Source organism: Nothobranchius furzeri, chromosome 12, assembly GCF_043380555.1.
Source record: "Nothobranchius furzeri strain GRZ-AD chromosome 12, NfurGRZ-RIMD1, whole genome shotgun sequence".
In the NCBI taxonomy this organism is placed as follows: domain Eukaryota; kingdom Metazoa; phylum Chordata; class Actinopteri; order Cyprinodontiformes; family Nothobranchiidae; genus Nothobranchius; species Nothobranchius furzeri.
In genome coordinates, this window is record NC_091752.1 from 56,400,172 (window position 1) to 56,414,148 (window position 13,977).

The following is a 13,977-nucleotide window of genomic DNA, read 5'->3' on the forward strand; positions in this document are numbered from 1 at the left end:
CCCCCCCCCCTCCCCCCAACATATATACCAAGTAGCGTTTCTATGGTTACATTGTGATTTCTTAGTAAATACTCTATTTGGTGAGAGATAAACTTTATTGTATTTATCCTAGTGAATCTATAATTAAACGAGTAAACTAGTAGTAGCACATTCAATTGAAAAGACAGTAAAATGTTATTATCAGGAGAGGGAGAATGTTTAAGTGGTTAGCAGCAGTGTTCAAGCCAATGGCCCCCTCCATGAGGCTACCACAGCTCAGCAGAACATCATTGTAGCTTCTTCTGGGGAGACAAAACCGCTTATAGAAAAAATAAACTTAACAGCTGAAATAGCAGGAAATAATACAGTTAAAGAGCAAATTGTAGAAGAAAGAAGTCGAGTGTGGAAAGCGGTCAGTATAGCTGTCCTGAATAATTGTGAAGTAGCCTAACTCTTTTAACTTCCTGAGGAAAAATAAACATTTTGATGCATTTCCAATTACACTACAATCAATATTACATCTTCACCACAAGACTTACTCATTAGATTTGTGGAGAAAAACTATACACTCATATCCTGTACTGCTTTTTCCTCAATAGAGTTTGGGGAGCTGGTATCTATCTCCAACCGTCGACAGGTGAGAGACCAGGGACACGCTGGACAGGTCTTCGGTCCATCACAGGGAACACTTGTACAGCTATAATCAAATCTCAGATTATAACAGTTTTATGGCTTTCAGCATCAAAACTCAACATATTAGTGATGGCAGATCTGCATAAAGTAAGTGAATGTTGAGGCATTTCATGCACCCTCATTTTACTCATTAATTTAAGCCTATTTGTATTCAAACTTATTCAAAAGCAAATAACAGAAAAAAGTTTGTTCGTAGTGACAACTTGAGATCTTTGAAAAAAAACTTCCAAGTACCAAATTGATCACATAAAAGTTGTAAAATCTCAATTTAACACGAGATTCAAGTAGACTCGTCAGTTGACCTTTGCGTCCACTAGATGGCGCACTGCTCCTGTAGTTTACAACCCACACGGCTCTTGTCCTCATTTTATCTAGCCAGGAATAATCTAGAAATTCTCTAAATTAATTAGCTTTAAATTAAGACTGTTTTAGCTTTTTGAATGTTAACAATTTTAACAGATTACATGTTAATACGTCAAAGCTTGTCCATCAAAAGACCAGTAGTTTAATTAAGTTTACTTGGTTTTCCCATTGCGTACTTATATCTCACATGAGGGTGTGTAGTAGTAAGATTGTTAGCGTAATTATTCCCCCGTACGTAGAAACAGGCGTCTCCACCACGTTACGTCACTTTGAATGAGAAAGCGCTCAGCTGTAGAGCTGAGGGAGAGAGGAGAGGACCAAACGCGTCAGCAGCATCACCGACGTCGGTCGGGACTTCTAGTTAGGTCTTTTAACTTTTATTTTTGCCCCCATGATGGCCGAGCATCTCCTACATTACAATGACTCGACAGGGGTTGGGAACAGATTCGCCCGGAAAGGAGCGTTGCGGCAGAAGAACGTGCACGAAGTGAAAAACCACAAGTTTACTGCGAGATTCTTCAAGCAGCCGACGTTCTGTAGCCACTGTACGGATTTCATATGGTGAGCTGCTGAATTTGAAGGATAGTTTTAATTTTTTTTGTCCTATAGATTTGTTTCAATGTCTAGGTTTAAATCTTTTGTCTTTATTCCAGGGGATTTGGGAAACAAGGATTTCAATGCCAAGGTAAGGCACTTTAAAGCTGTATAATAAATGTAATCATTTAGGAATCACATTAATACCCACTCATCTGCAAAGATTCAATGTAAAAGACTTTATTTCATGCATTCATTCCCCTGAAGGCAGGCCATTCTGCAAACAAAACAAACCGTTACTCACAGGATAGTTGTGTTGCAATAAAAACCCATGTAGGTCTCAACTGGGAATACATACCTTGAAGTTTTTCCTACATTTTCTGAGATGGATCCATGTTGCACAGGTTTTCTGGCTGGGGTTGGTGCAGTTTCTTCTGGAGAGTTGGCATAGTTCATCTTTGAGAATTCGTATTTAGGAATATAAGTGGTTTTGGTTTGCAGGAACCTCTTGCGTTGGTAAGCATTTTTAGAACGGACAACAAAGCTCTTCCGAAGTGGTTGAGAACTGACAGGCTGGCTCGCTCTTGAGGGGATTCTCATCTGAGGAACCCAGTACTTCTCTGGGAAGACAAACTTCTGTGGCCATTGGCTTGTTTTACCCAAGTATGGGATCTCATTGGCGACGTTAGAGACTTGAAAGTTTTTCTTGAAAGATCGGCCTGCTGCTCGAGGTTGAGCTGGGAGTTTCCGCCCAAGAGCATTACCAGTCTTACCAGTGTGACCAGACTGTTCTGCAGTGTTAAAAGACACAGGAGGTTTGGCATTCATACGAGGAACACCGGCTGGCATTTGGACTGAAACAGGACCGTATATTGCTGGAGGCCACACGAATCCCACCACGTTTGAGGTTGACAGAGGCTCTTCAGAAACACCTGGAAGTCTGTTCAGAAGGACTTGGACAGCAGGCTTACTGGAGTCGCCTCTTTGACTGGAACCAGTGTAGAGCTGCTGGTACAGGGAACCATAGGGAGATCCAGCTGCCATGGTACTTGCAGGTTGCCAAAACTGATACGATGCAGCTTCATAGGGAGAGGACTGGGCAGATGTTGGGCTTCGATGTGGAAGAGTTTGACCAGTGATCAATGAGATGGTGTTTTCACTTGGATAAAAAATTGGAGCAGACTGAGGCTGGAACACAATTGGGTTACCAAGTGGTAAAGGAAATATGATCGGGTCAAGAAGGTTCGACTCCCATTGTCTTGACACACCATTAAGAATTTTCACTATCTCATCATCACTATGAGGATACACGGTCTCCAGTTTAAGTGGGACCATCCTTGGTGGCTGGGCTATTAGAGGTTGGATATAAGCTGGAGGGATCAGGCCAGAGAGCTGTTCAGCAAAAGCCTCTCCCTGGTCAAAATTTAAAGTGGAGTCATCATCAAGGTTTTGGGAAGCAGGATCTAGTCTATAGTCACCACCTGAGGAAGAAAAACAACATGCAGTTATAGAAACCATTAAATGAACATTTTATACAAACTTAAAACACTTACCCCTAGAGATTGCAAATCCATCACTAGCATCCAACAGTAAAGACAAACAGGACATCCTGCAAGAGAAAATATCAGATTGAATTTTTTCATCCCTCACTTTCATCTGATTAAATCAAATCCTCCAACATGTACCAAATTACCACAAAATGAGTCCAGTAGCCATGACTGGAACTGAGAAGCAGCACCCAGTACTTCTCAGACACAATGGCTGGGGGAAAAAACAGAATCAATCTGGACTGAGAAGACACTAACGTCCTACCTCTGAGCTCTCCCTGTCTTCTTTATATATTGACTCAGCTTGCTCCTAACAGGGACCACCACCAGCTGCAGCTGGTAGAACAATTAGTGCTCATTGTGTTCAGTTGTGGAGGCTGATCAGCTCTGGAAAAGTTGTAGAAATGACCACAAGCTTCAAACAGAAACATCATGTAGTGATGCTCTGATGACTCACAGTGAAAGACTGAAGCTTTCCAGCTAAAAGGATTGAGAAATGGTTGATTTATGAGACTTAAAATGTTCTGTTGCACCCTCTGCTGTTCAAGAAGTTTGAGGCAATTATCATTCACCATGTTTACACCTCTTATTGGATTTCGTCATAAACATCAGAAGCAATTCAGATACACTTACAGCGTATGAATATGAACCTTAAATGCACAATTTTTTTTACTTGCTTAAGAAAAGCAAAAAATTCATAATTAGAAAGAAAAACTTTCTGCTAAACAAAATGATGATGAATATTGATTTAAACTGGGTGTTTTCTAGTAGAAAGAAACAAACTTCGTATCAGGTCTGCAAATACAGACACATTTACCACGAATATTACACAACACACTTCTCAAAATTTCATTAAATCAAAAATACAATCTGATTTCTCTCCAGGTACAATAGGCTTGTATTTTTGCACCAAAGTTACCGACATCATGCTGGGAGATGTCCCTCTAGAAGGTCAAGGTACAGCCTGATGCTGCAGACTTGAATTAAATGTCACCGATGTGTGCTCAGCCTCCAGCACCCAAACAGATCCCACACGTGTTTGGAATATTCCCCTGAACCTTATCTGCATGTTATAAATGTCACATCTCTTCCTTGATGCTATAAGAGACTACCGGTGTGTGACTCCGCTCAGTTTAGTGGAGTTTTTCATGCAAATGAAACCAAAAAGAGAAAATGTGTTCTTATTAGCAGAGACTTTGTGATTTTGAAGACTTGATATTCTCTGATGCGGGAGTGTTTAAGGTCAGATGCCTGTGCCTCAGCGACTCTGGTGGTTAATGATGGTATCCATGCTGCAGATGATGGAACTGCGTGAGGAGCAGCTTATTTGGGAGTCATTAACTAGGTGATAAAGTAAGATCCTGTGATTGCTTCATGGGCTGATGAAAGGCTGCCTCCAGCATGTTGCTGTGTGTTGAAAAGTCATCGTTTTGAACTAACCCGTGTTCCCCACCCCGACCGCTCAGTTGTGACTTGCTGGTGTTAAAGGTGGACTTTGTCCAAGGAAATGTCTTTATCCATCCATCCATCTTCTGAACCCGCTTTGTCCACGCAGGGACGTGCTGGGGGTGGGGGGTGGCTGGTGCCTATCTCCTGCAGTCAACGGGTAATCAGGTGGGGTGCACCCTGGACAGAGAACCAGTCCATCGCAGGGCAACACAGAGACACACAGGACAAACAACCACACACACACTCACACCTAAGGACAAGTTAGACAGACCAATGAACCTAACAGTCTTGTTTTTGGATGGTGGGAGGAAGTCGGAGTACCCGGAGAGAACCAAAGCATGCACAGGGAGAACATGCAAACTCCATGCCGGTAATTGAACCCAGGACCTTCTCACTGCAAGGCAACAGCTCTAACCACTGCGGCACTGCGCAGCTCGAAAAGTCTTTATCGCTAAAGGGAATAGTGTGGGTGGAGGACAGAGCTCTTGCAGCTCCCCAGACTGTGACGGGTCTATCTTTGAGAAGGGAGGTGCTAATAATTATGTTCATGTATTTTTGTTTTTACTGTTTGGTCATCATTTAGTACACACTACACTCTTTCACTTGATTAGGATGTAAACCACAGAGGAGATTCAGCATCAGTGACACATCCTGCCACATGGACATGCTGAGATCCACACTAATACTATTTACACTCAACTCAAACGTCACCAACACTCCTCCTCCTCTCCCCGTGCCCACATGGATTATTATTGTTTTAATTTCATTTCTAACTCCCATTCATGTGACTCATCTTGTTATTGTGTCTAAAACAGAAACAGTTGAAGGTAAAATGTGGGTCTGCTGCGTAGACTTGAACTACTCCAGTAAATGCATGGATGTGATTATGTAATGTTGTACTTTATTACTGAATTTAATCTTACCAAATATTTAGCCAGTGTTGTTGGAAATCACGACAACTGCAAGTGCATGATTCAAATGCTTGAAAAACATTTTTAAACGTTGACTAAAACAATAACACGTTAAAGTGACAATGTGTAGTTTTTACCATTAATCTCTGGAAATATACATTGAAATGTTGCAAATGAATGAAAAGACACCCAGTTGATCAAGTCAAGTTTATTTATAAAGCGCCAAACCACGACAAGAGTCGTCTCAAGACACTTCACATAATAAAAATTCCAATTCACAGTTCATTAAGCCAATCAGAAATAATGTTTCCTATATAAGGAACCCAGCAAATTGCATCAAGTCACTGACTAGTGTCAGTGGCTATACAGCAATCCTCATACCAAGCAAGCATAAAGCGACAGTGGAGAGGAAAACTCCCTTTTAACAGGAAGAAACCTCCAGAGAATCCTGGCTCAGTATAAGCAGCCATCCTCCACGACTCACTGGGGATCGAGAAGACACACGCACACACACACACACACACACACACACACACACACACACACACACACACACACACACACACACACACACACACACACACACACACACACACACACACACACACACACACACACACACAAATTTGATGAAAAATATTGGCAGTTTCAGAACATATAATCATAAAAATCAGTTCTAAAATACATGTGAGCGGGTCTAAGTCTCTGGGCGACGCCATATTGGATGCCATGTTTCCTTCTACGGAAGCCCGTGAGGACAAAATGCATTCACTGATTTGTAACAAATGGTTACAAAACTTTCATCACACAACTCTCCTATTCAAATCACCCCCGACGTGCAAATTCTAACTGAGCCAATCAGCGCTGAGCAGCGTACGTCACACACCGCAGAGTTTGTCATAAACATGGCGACTGAAGCGGAGTTCGCTGCGGCTCTTTCCTTTGTTCTAAATTACTCTGACATTTTTTTAAAACCACATCAAGTAGAAGCGCTAAAAGCCTTTCTTCTAAAGAAAGATGTTTGCACTGTCGCCAGACGCCTTTTTTGACTACAGCTAAAAAACTTCAGCGTTGCGCGGTACAGTCGGTATTCCCGTCTTTTTTCTTATTGGTTACTTTTGAGCTGCCTAGTCCTGCCCATCATGTGCTTCTCTGCCTGTGAGTTACCAGACTTTTTCTCTGTGCAGAATTAAACAGAGGACGAGTCTGGCAGGCCAGGCTACTATCACCAGGGAAACTACACACTGTCACTTTAAAACCAAAATTTATGGCAGGGGAGTCCAGACATTTCAAGATGAGGGACAAAATTGTCAAGTTAATAGTACTCGCGAGCCCCAATTTTTTTTAAATAAACATTTAAAAAGCAAAAATTATTTGATGATGATTTTTTTCACATTTGTTTCATTTGCCATATAACAAAAAATCTGAACACAAAAATGTTAGAACCGTTTTATCTACATCAACGTCCTGCTGGAGAGACTACATTTGTTGCACAGAATCGCTGCAAGGGCCATAAATGACCCCAGGCCACAGTTTGGACATGCCTGGTCTATAGCATACCATCTCTAAACCTTAAAGAGGCCCTTCACTCATCTTTTAATACATTTGCGGAGATCTCTAGTAGGAATTAATGCATTGTAAGTTGTACTCTGGGGAAAAAAAGCCACAGTGTGCTTGTTTCAGGAGTTAGAAGATTGCCCTGTGGTAGAATGGGAGCTCCTGCCATCAACAGTCCCAAAGCTTGCACCTCCTTTAGCCGCTCATCATTCCAGTTTGCTGCTCCCAATGTTCAAAATTTCATTGCAATCAATAGTTTCTGAACAATGTTCCTGCTTCTGATTATTTAAAGATTGTTTTAAGTCTGTTTGATTGCTTGCATAAGAACAGTCCTTTGTCTTTATGTCTAATTGTTTGATCTTATTTTTGTCTCGTATATTTTTTTATCTTACCTGTTTTTCTTTGATGTAAAGCTAACTATGTCTGTTATCATCGTTGTCAGTGTTTCCCTTACATAGGCGTGGCTGTGGGGGCCCGCCACGGCTGAAATCCCACCGCCACGCCTACACGATCCCGTTTCATTTATTTTTTATTTATTTATTTTTGCGCCGTTTCCCGAAGAAGCAGCAGGAACTACTGTGTTGCTGCTTGTGATCACAGCCGGCAGGCGGCAAGGAGGAGGAGGAGGCAGGGCAGGGTGGTTACAGCTAGGGATGAGCGTACGGATAAAGCATTTTTGACGAATACGAGCGCGAAACGAGTGTACAACTCGTAAATATCTGTAATTGTGCTGTAGGAAAATTCTCATTGGATAACTGACTGTCTTCCCGCTCTGTGATTGGCCAGTTACATTGAGCGCCCGCCCCTCCCTACACACAAAACTTTGCAGCTGGGAGCTCAGTCTGCTCGGCCCAGGCATCCACGCACACACACAGACAGTAACGGATCTCTCTGTGCTTGCTTCACTGTTGCTCACGTTTCTTCAGTACTCCCTAGGTTTTCTTCAGATCGCTTCTTTTTCAGTTCAATATTTAAAGTTACTTATTTCATAACGTACATGGTGCATTTGACAAGACAGAGCTGAAAACGGCTTGTGCTGCGTCGGTCACTGCCTCCGCTCCGGTCGGGTTTTTTAAAATTATTTTAACCCTCTCTCCCTCTCTATCTCTCCCTCTCTATCTCTCTCTCACACACCTTAATCAACATTGTTTTGTTTAACTTTGTGTGGGAAAAATGCCAACAACGTTAGGAAAAAATCAGTTTAATCAAATTAAAATACAAAAAAAAAAAGTTGTGTCTGGTTCTAGTATTTCATATTTCCTAGTTCCTGCTGCATGAGTTCAGATGTATTAATTCATGCACTTAAATAGTAATGTTCTGATTTTACTGGAAAAATTGTTCTGTAATAGTTCCTTTACTATTGTGATCAAACATATTTAATCTCAATTCTGAGGCTGCTCTGTAAATAGTTTTCAAATTAACAATACACATAGCAACTTCTGATCAATCCATATCAACTTCAGATGTAAAATAATGTATTGATGTAAACCACACCCACTAATTTCCAAATAATAAATAAGAGGTGCATTCATCTGTGTATCTCCTTTGATCCGCATTAGTGATGTTTTCAGCACCAGAACAATGAAGCTAAGAAACAGATTCCTGAGTTTGTTAGTAATTTTATTTATTAGGTGCATCTGACCTGTTCTATTTTCCTCTGAAATGAGATCAAATCAGTGCTTCTATGGGTTGTCTCCACTCTGCACTAGAAAAATTTACTTTATTATAATGTTCACTGTAATGCATCTTGATGTTCTTAGCAAATAAATTAAATAAAAGATATTGGTCAATAATGCCAAATATGTAAATTTGTGTTTCAGTCATTTTTATACTGGCTTAAAAAAACTTCATTAAGTCTACTAAGCAGGGGTGTAGAACGGTTTTAATAGGGCCAGCCCAGTAATGATCTTTGACCAAAATAAAGGGGGCAGAAGGAGATGTTTTTCCAGACGCCAAGAAAAATTAAATGCCAAACCTCTCTGCAAAGTGTGTCACTAAGAGATTAAAACAAAAATTATTCTTGTGCAAATATTGGTGTAAATGCTAGTTAATTAAATGCAGCAGTTGCTGGATTGGTGCAGTTCAAAGTGGAGTGCGTCTAATAAAACAATATTAACATAAAGGTGAGACGTGTCATAACCCCCCCCCCACCCCCACGCCACCACCACAGCTGGAAAAATTCTCCTGGATAATTAAAGGTTAAATAAACAAACAGTGGCAGATGAGTTACTAGTAACTGGAGGGTTGCTGGTTTGCTCCCTGCTCAGCCTGCTGCAGTCATTGTGCCCTTGGGCAAGACATGCCACCCACTTTGTCTGCTGATGGTGGTCAGACGGATCGGTGGTGCCTGTGTTCGGCAGCCTCGCCTCCGTCCTACATCGCAGCTCATCACTACCAAAGTGTGCATGTGTGTGAATGGGTGAGTGACCCTTGGGTGGTTGTAGTCTAGAAGATGCTGTCCTCATGGATGGAACATTTCCAGCACCTTGTCGCTGCAGCCTCATATTTAATTATTTTCACTGATGATGCATCTGGATAGAATCATGAGAAGAAAGACAACAAACGGGACATTTTAGTCGTCTTTCATGCTTTTCTTTTACTTCACAAACCGTCGTGTGAAAAGGCAGAACGTTTTACTCTGAATCCTCCTGCAGATTAAGAAAACACTTTGCACATGCAAGCTGGACAGACTAAGCAGAAAAATGTCAACAGCACATGTCAAGATTTCTGCTCATTAGGTTGTAAAAATGTTCTTTTTTTCTCCTTCGAGACTCCTCCCAGCTTGTGCTGAGTCAAACAGAAACATTTTACTAATGTGTGTAAAACTGTTTTTGCTGACGTGGTAAAAAGAACAGCTCGATCTTTTTTGTCGTCTTTTACAATAACGAACTCAGTACTAGGATTATTGAGCAAATTTCACTGTGGTAATAGGTCGTTTTAGGTCCTGGTCCATCTTTACGCCTCAGAGGGGATGGGAGTGAGTGAGTGTGTCTCAGCGTTAGATCACTTGTCACCAGGGTGGACGCTCTGCATCTTCCCCTGGCCTCCTCCTCTTTCCCAGCCTTTGAAGTAGAGCTTCTGTGGAAAATGACCAGGCCATCTGGATAGCTGAGAGCCCATTGCTCAAAGGAGAGTCTGGACATGAGAAAGATGAGAGAGACAGTAGGAAGGAGAAGAAGGAAAGGGCAAAGGCGTAACAATGCAACTAGTGTGGAAAGAAAAGAGCTAAGGAGGAGGGAGAGGTGAACGGATAAGTGCAAGACTAAACACTGGAAGATTTTGCAATTACATGGGTGGAAGTGTGAGGGTGAAAAGATGATGGAGTCAAAAAGGCCTTTTACACATTTTTGGCTTCTTGCTGCTGAGTTTTTGGCAGAGAAAAGGCAAACAGTGTGACGCTCAAAGCAAAAGAAAGGCAGCGGAATGAAAACAGTGGTAGATATTATGTCTACATGATGAATGACTAACAGCTTTAGTCAATAATTTGAAGCCAACTGAATTAACCCTGCTGTTACTGAGACTGTAACCACTTGGGGGTCGATCCAAAAACGAACTCAAGAAAACAAAAAGCTCGTTGTCAAGCAGAAATACGGAGAGTTGTTTTACATTTCCGAACACCTGCACCGCGTATGAATGTCAGATGTCTGATCAGTGATGGGCAGCATTTAGGAGACGTGAACAAACAGTTCAGAGGTCAGGATTATAAACCAACCAACAGGGGAGTTTTCCTCTGTTCACTTGTTCTTTCTCAAACCACCGACGGTTCATTAGATGTTTTCCTAAAAGACAAACAGGATTGAGTTTGGTTAACGGCTTCGCTTGAAACAAAGATTTTTCAGGATTTCAATCAGAAAAAAACATTTGTTGTGTCCACATTTGCCTCCATCTTATCTTGTTTATCTTGTTAAAGGACTGGAAACTGTTTTAGCTAACGCCATTTGCACACATTTCTCAGTAACCAGTCTTTCCACTTTTCTGTGTTGATGTGCGTCTCCATGGTGACATCTTCTTAGCCGCAATCAACCCTGTTTTTACAGTTGTTTGAAAAATAAAATTTGCATATCAACTCGAGCCAATTTGCCTACTCTCATTTCCAACCCAGTGGCAATCTACTTCTCATCAAGTGTTAATTATTATGTATTTATCACAGGATTTAGGTGTAGGTAGCTCCACCTCTGCCTGGAGCATTTGTTAACACACTGTGGGCGGCATGGTGCATGTGCCGATGCAGCGAGAGGCTGTCACAGAGCCCTAATGGCAGTGTAGGTGCAGAGCCAATCACTCAGAAAAGGAGCCGTGCACCTCATTAACCAATCAAGCAGCAGAAGTGCGGGGGTGTTGGAACATGAGGACAAGAGCTGTGCAACTCCTGAAGAGGGAGACCCAAACAATAAACATCTCACTACATCAGGTTCAGCGCTGCAGCTCACAAGTGTCGTTAGAACCATCTGAAGGGCCCTTCTGCTCTACTCTGAAACTCGCTCACTCATCTTTTAAATCTTGTAGGATCGCTGGGTGCTGGTGCTCCAGCTCTCACTGGGTGAGGGGTGGGGGACACGTTGGACAGGTCGCCTGGCTCACACACGCTCACACTAGAACCCTGCATTAGGCCTGGGATCCCGCAGCACCCAACGCAAATCCCCGTGGGAGCGGGTGGTTGTGAAACATCTGCAGGTGTGAGTGGTTGGCTAAAATTAGACCACGGGTCCAAGATTGTCAGTAGGATGGAGACTGCAACTCACAAAGATGCAAATATAGCAGGAGTGAATGAAAAAGGTCTCTGGTAAAAGCAGTAATTGTCAGAAATTCAGTGAGAGCAGGAATAAAAAATTATTCCGTGCAACCCTCTAACGACAAAACCTATGGAAAACCTAGAGCAGGCATGTTCAAAGTGTGGCCCAGAGGCCATTTGTGGCACTCAGAACGGCTTTGTGCAGCTCCCAATTGCTTTTGTAGAATGAAAAATTTAGTCTCTCCAGCAGGCTGCTGTTGCAGAGTGATACTTTCTGGCATTTTCATCTTCAGATTGTTACTTATTTGCCTACTTTGGGCCTATATTGAGGATAATAATCCACCAATTTTCATTTTTTAATAAAGAAAATAAAGTAACATTTTTGTGGCCCACACGGACTATTAATCGGACGATTTTGGCCCGTGTCTGTAAAAGATAGGACAGCCCTGATTTAGAGTCTCCGGGTAACCTGGCATGCATGTTTCAGGGAGGAAGTTGGACCTGCATGGAGAGAACATGCTAAAGCTGTTCAGAACGTTGGGTTTGAACCTGTGACCATCTAGCTTTGAGGCAACAGCTACCAACTATGCCACCATGCAGTGCCTAGAAAACTGAATAAATGAATGATTTAGAGTTGGCCTTGGTTTCCAGCATTTAGAAATGTGTATTTTCTTCAGAAAAATCCTTAATCTGTTGCATTTTCTTTCTGCTTCTTCACAAACTTTATGGCCTTAACCAAATATAAATACTGCTAATGCCATACCATAAATTAAAAACAATGAAGCCATCTTTAGTTTTACTGAGATGTAGCACACTGCTAGAAACAAGTTTAATAATTCCTACCAAACAAATCATTGAATGTATTTGAAACGACGCTCGGCGCTGTAAAAGGAAAACATCTGAGCTCTTTCACTTTAAATGCTTCATGAAACTGTTTTGAAATGTCGGAACATTGAAAAGAAAAATGTGATTGACATCAGATTCTTGCTGGAGAGTTTTCTGTTTCAGAAATCAGTACAAAGTCATCTGTCTTTGCACTTAAAACGGATTTAATGAAAGATGAAATCACTGGCAGATTCTTTTATAATGGGAGCTAATATTTAACCCTTCTCAGTATTAATTAGCACAGAGAGGGGGTGCTTAGCTGGTCGGGTACTTTGGTGTAATTCTGCTCCATATTTAATGTCCCTTTCTGCTCTGGCTTCCTCTAGTTTCCCCTCCACCCTTTATTTCCCTTCAGCCTGCTCGCCCTTTTCTCTTTACTGTAGCAGCAAAGTCAGCCGTTTCCAGGTTGTTATCATGGTAACAGTTCTTCTGAGCTTTACTACACACATCACACCTGCTTTCTTTGATTGCAGTCATGTGGGGTAGTCTCATATTGTAAATAAAACAATGAAATATTCAATTGTATGCACAATTTCTAACCTTTACTCTAAAATCTCCATTCCATTGCTCATAAGCTCAGATGTTTGCATGTTTCAAGGACCAACAAAGTCACACACAGTCTAGAAATATCCTAACTCTCTGCTGAACGGGTAGCTTGTCAGGTTGAATTGGAGAACCTCTGGAATGTTTGCCCAAAAGGCTTTTTAGTCGGTGTGCCAGCTAGTGCCCCTAAATACAGAGAGACACTTTCCTCTGTCCCCTTAAGAGGATTGTCTCAGTCTGAGCTGCAGACAAAAAGCTCATTAAAACTCTCCAATATAAAGGGCGAGATAATGAGGATTAGGACTAGGCAGGTATGGATAAAGACTTCTGGACTGTGGATTATTTGTACTTCGCTCAATCGTGAACCTGAATGTTCTTAACCCAGAATGTTAGAGGAGCTTTATGTGAAATGAAAGGACATTATCATCATCATAAACATTCTTGAACTTGATACAGATGCGGACAACGAGCTGTATGATGGCATCACTTTTGGCATTAAATCAGGATATATTCGTTTATGACATTTTTGGACAGATAAAATTTGATCCATTTATGAGAAAAGTCTAATAAAATGTTTAAGGCATTGACTTTAATGCAGGGGTGCCCAATCCTGGTCCTGGAGGGCCGGTATCCAGCAGGTTTTGTGGTTTCTCTGGTCCAACGCACTTGATTCAGAGGTTGAATCACCTGTGCAGCAGCTCATCAAGCTCTGCAGAAGCCTGTTAATCATTTGCTGATTGAAATCAGGTGTGCTGAAGCAGCGATAAAACCAAAACCCGCTGGA

General features: G+C 41.7%; 1 protein-coding gene across 3 annotated transcripts in view; it reads left to right on the forward strand.

The window, feature by feature from the left end:
* Window positions 1-1,170: 1,170 nt before the first annotated feature.
* Window positions 1,171-13,977, forward strand: part of prkcab (protein kinase C, alpha, b) — a 239,375-nt gene continuing 226,568 nt past the window's right edge. For all 3 annotated transcript variants that reach the window (XM_054750570.2, XM_054750571.2, XM_054750572.2), the window contains exons 1-2: window positions 1,171-1,596; window positions 1,689-1,720. In XM_054750570.2, the coding sequence (XP_054606545.1) occupies window positions 1,427-1,596; window positions 1,689-1,720 (202 nt within the window). In that variant the 5' untranslated portion in view covers window positions 1,171-1,426. The remainder of the gene's footprint in view (window positions 1,597-1,688; window positions 1,721-13,977) is intronic.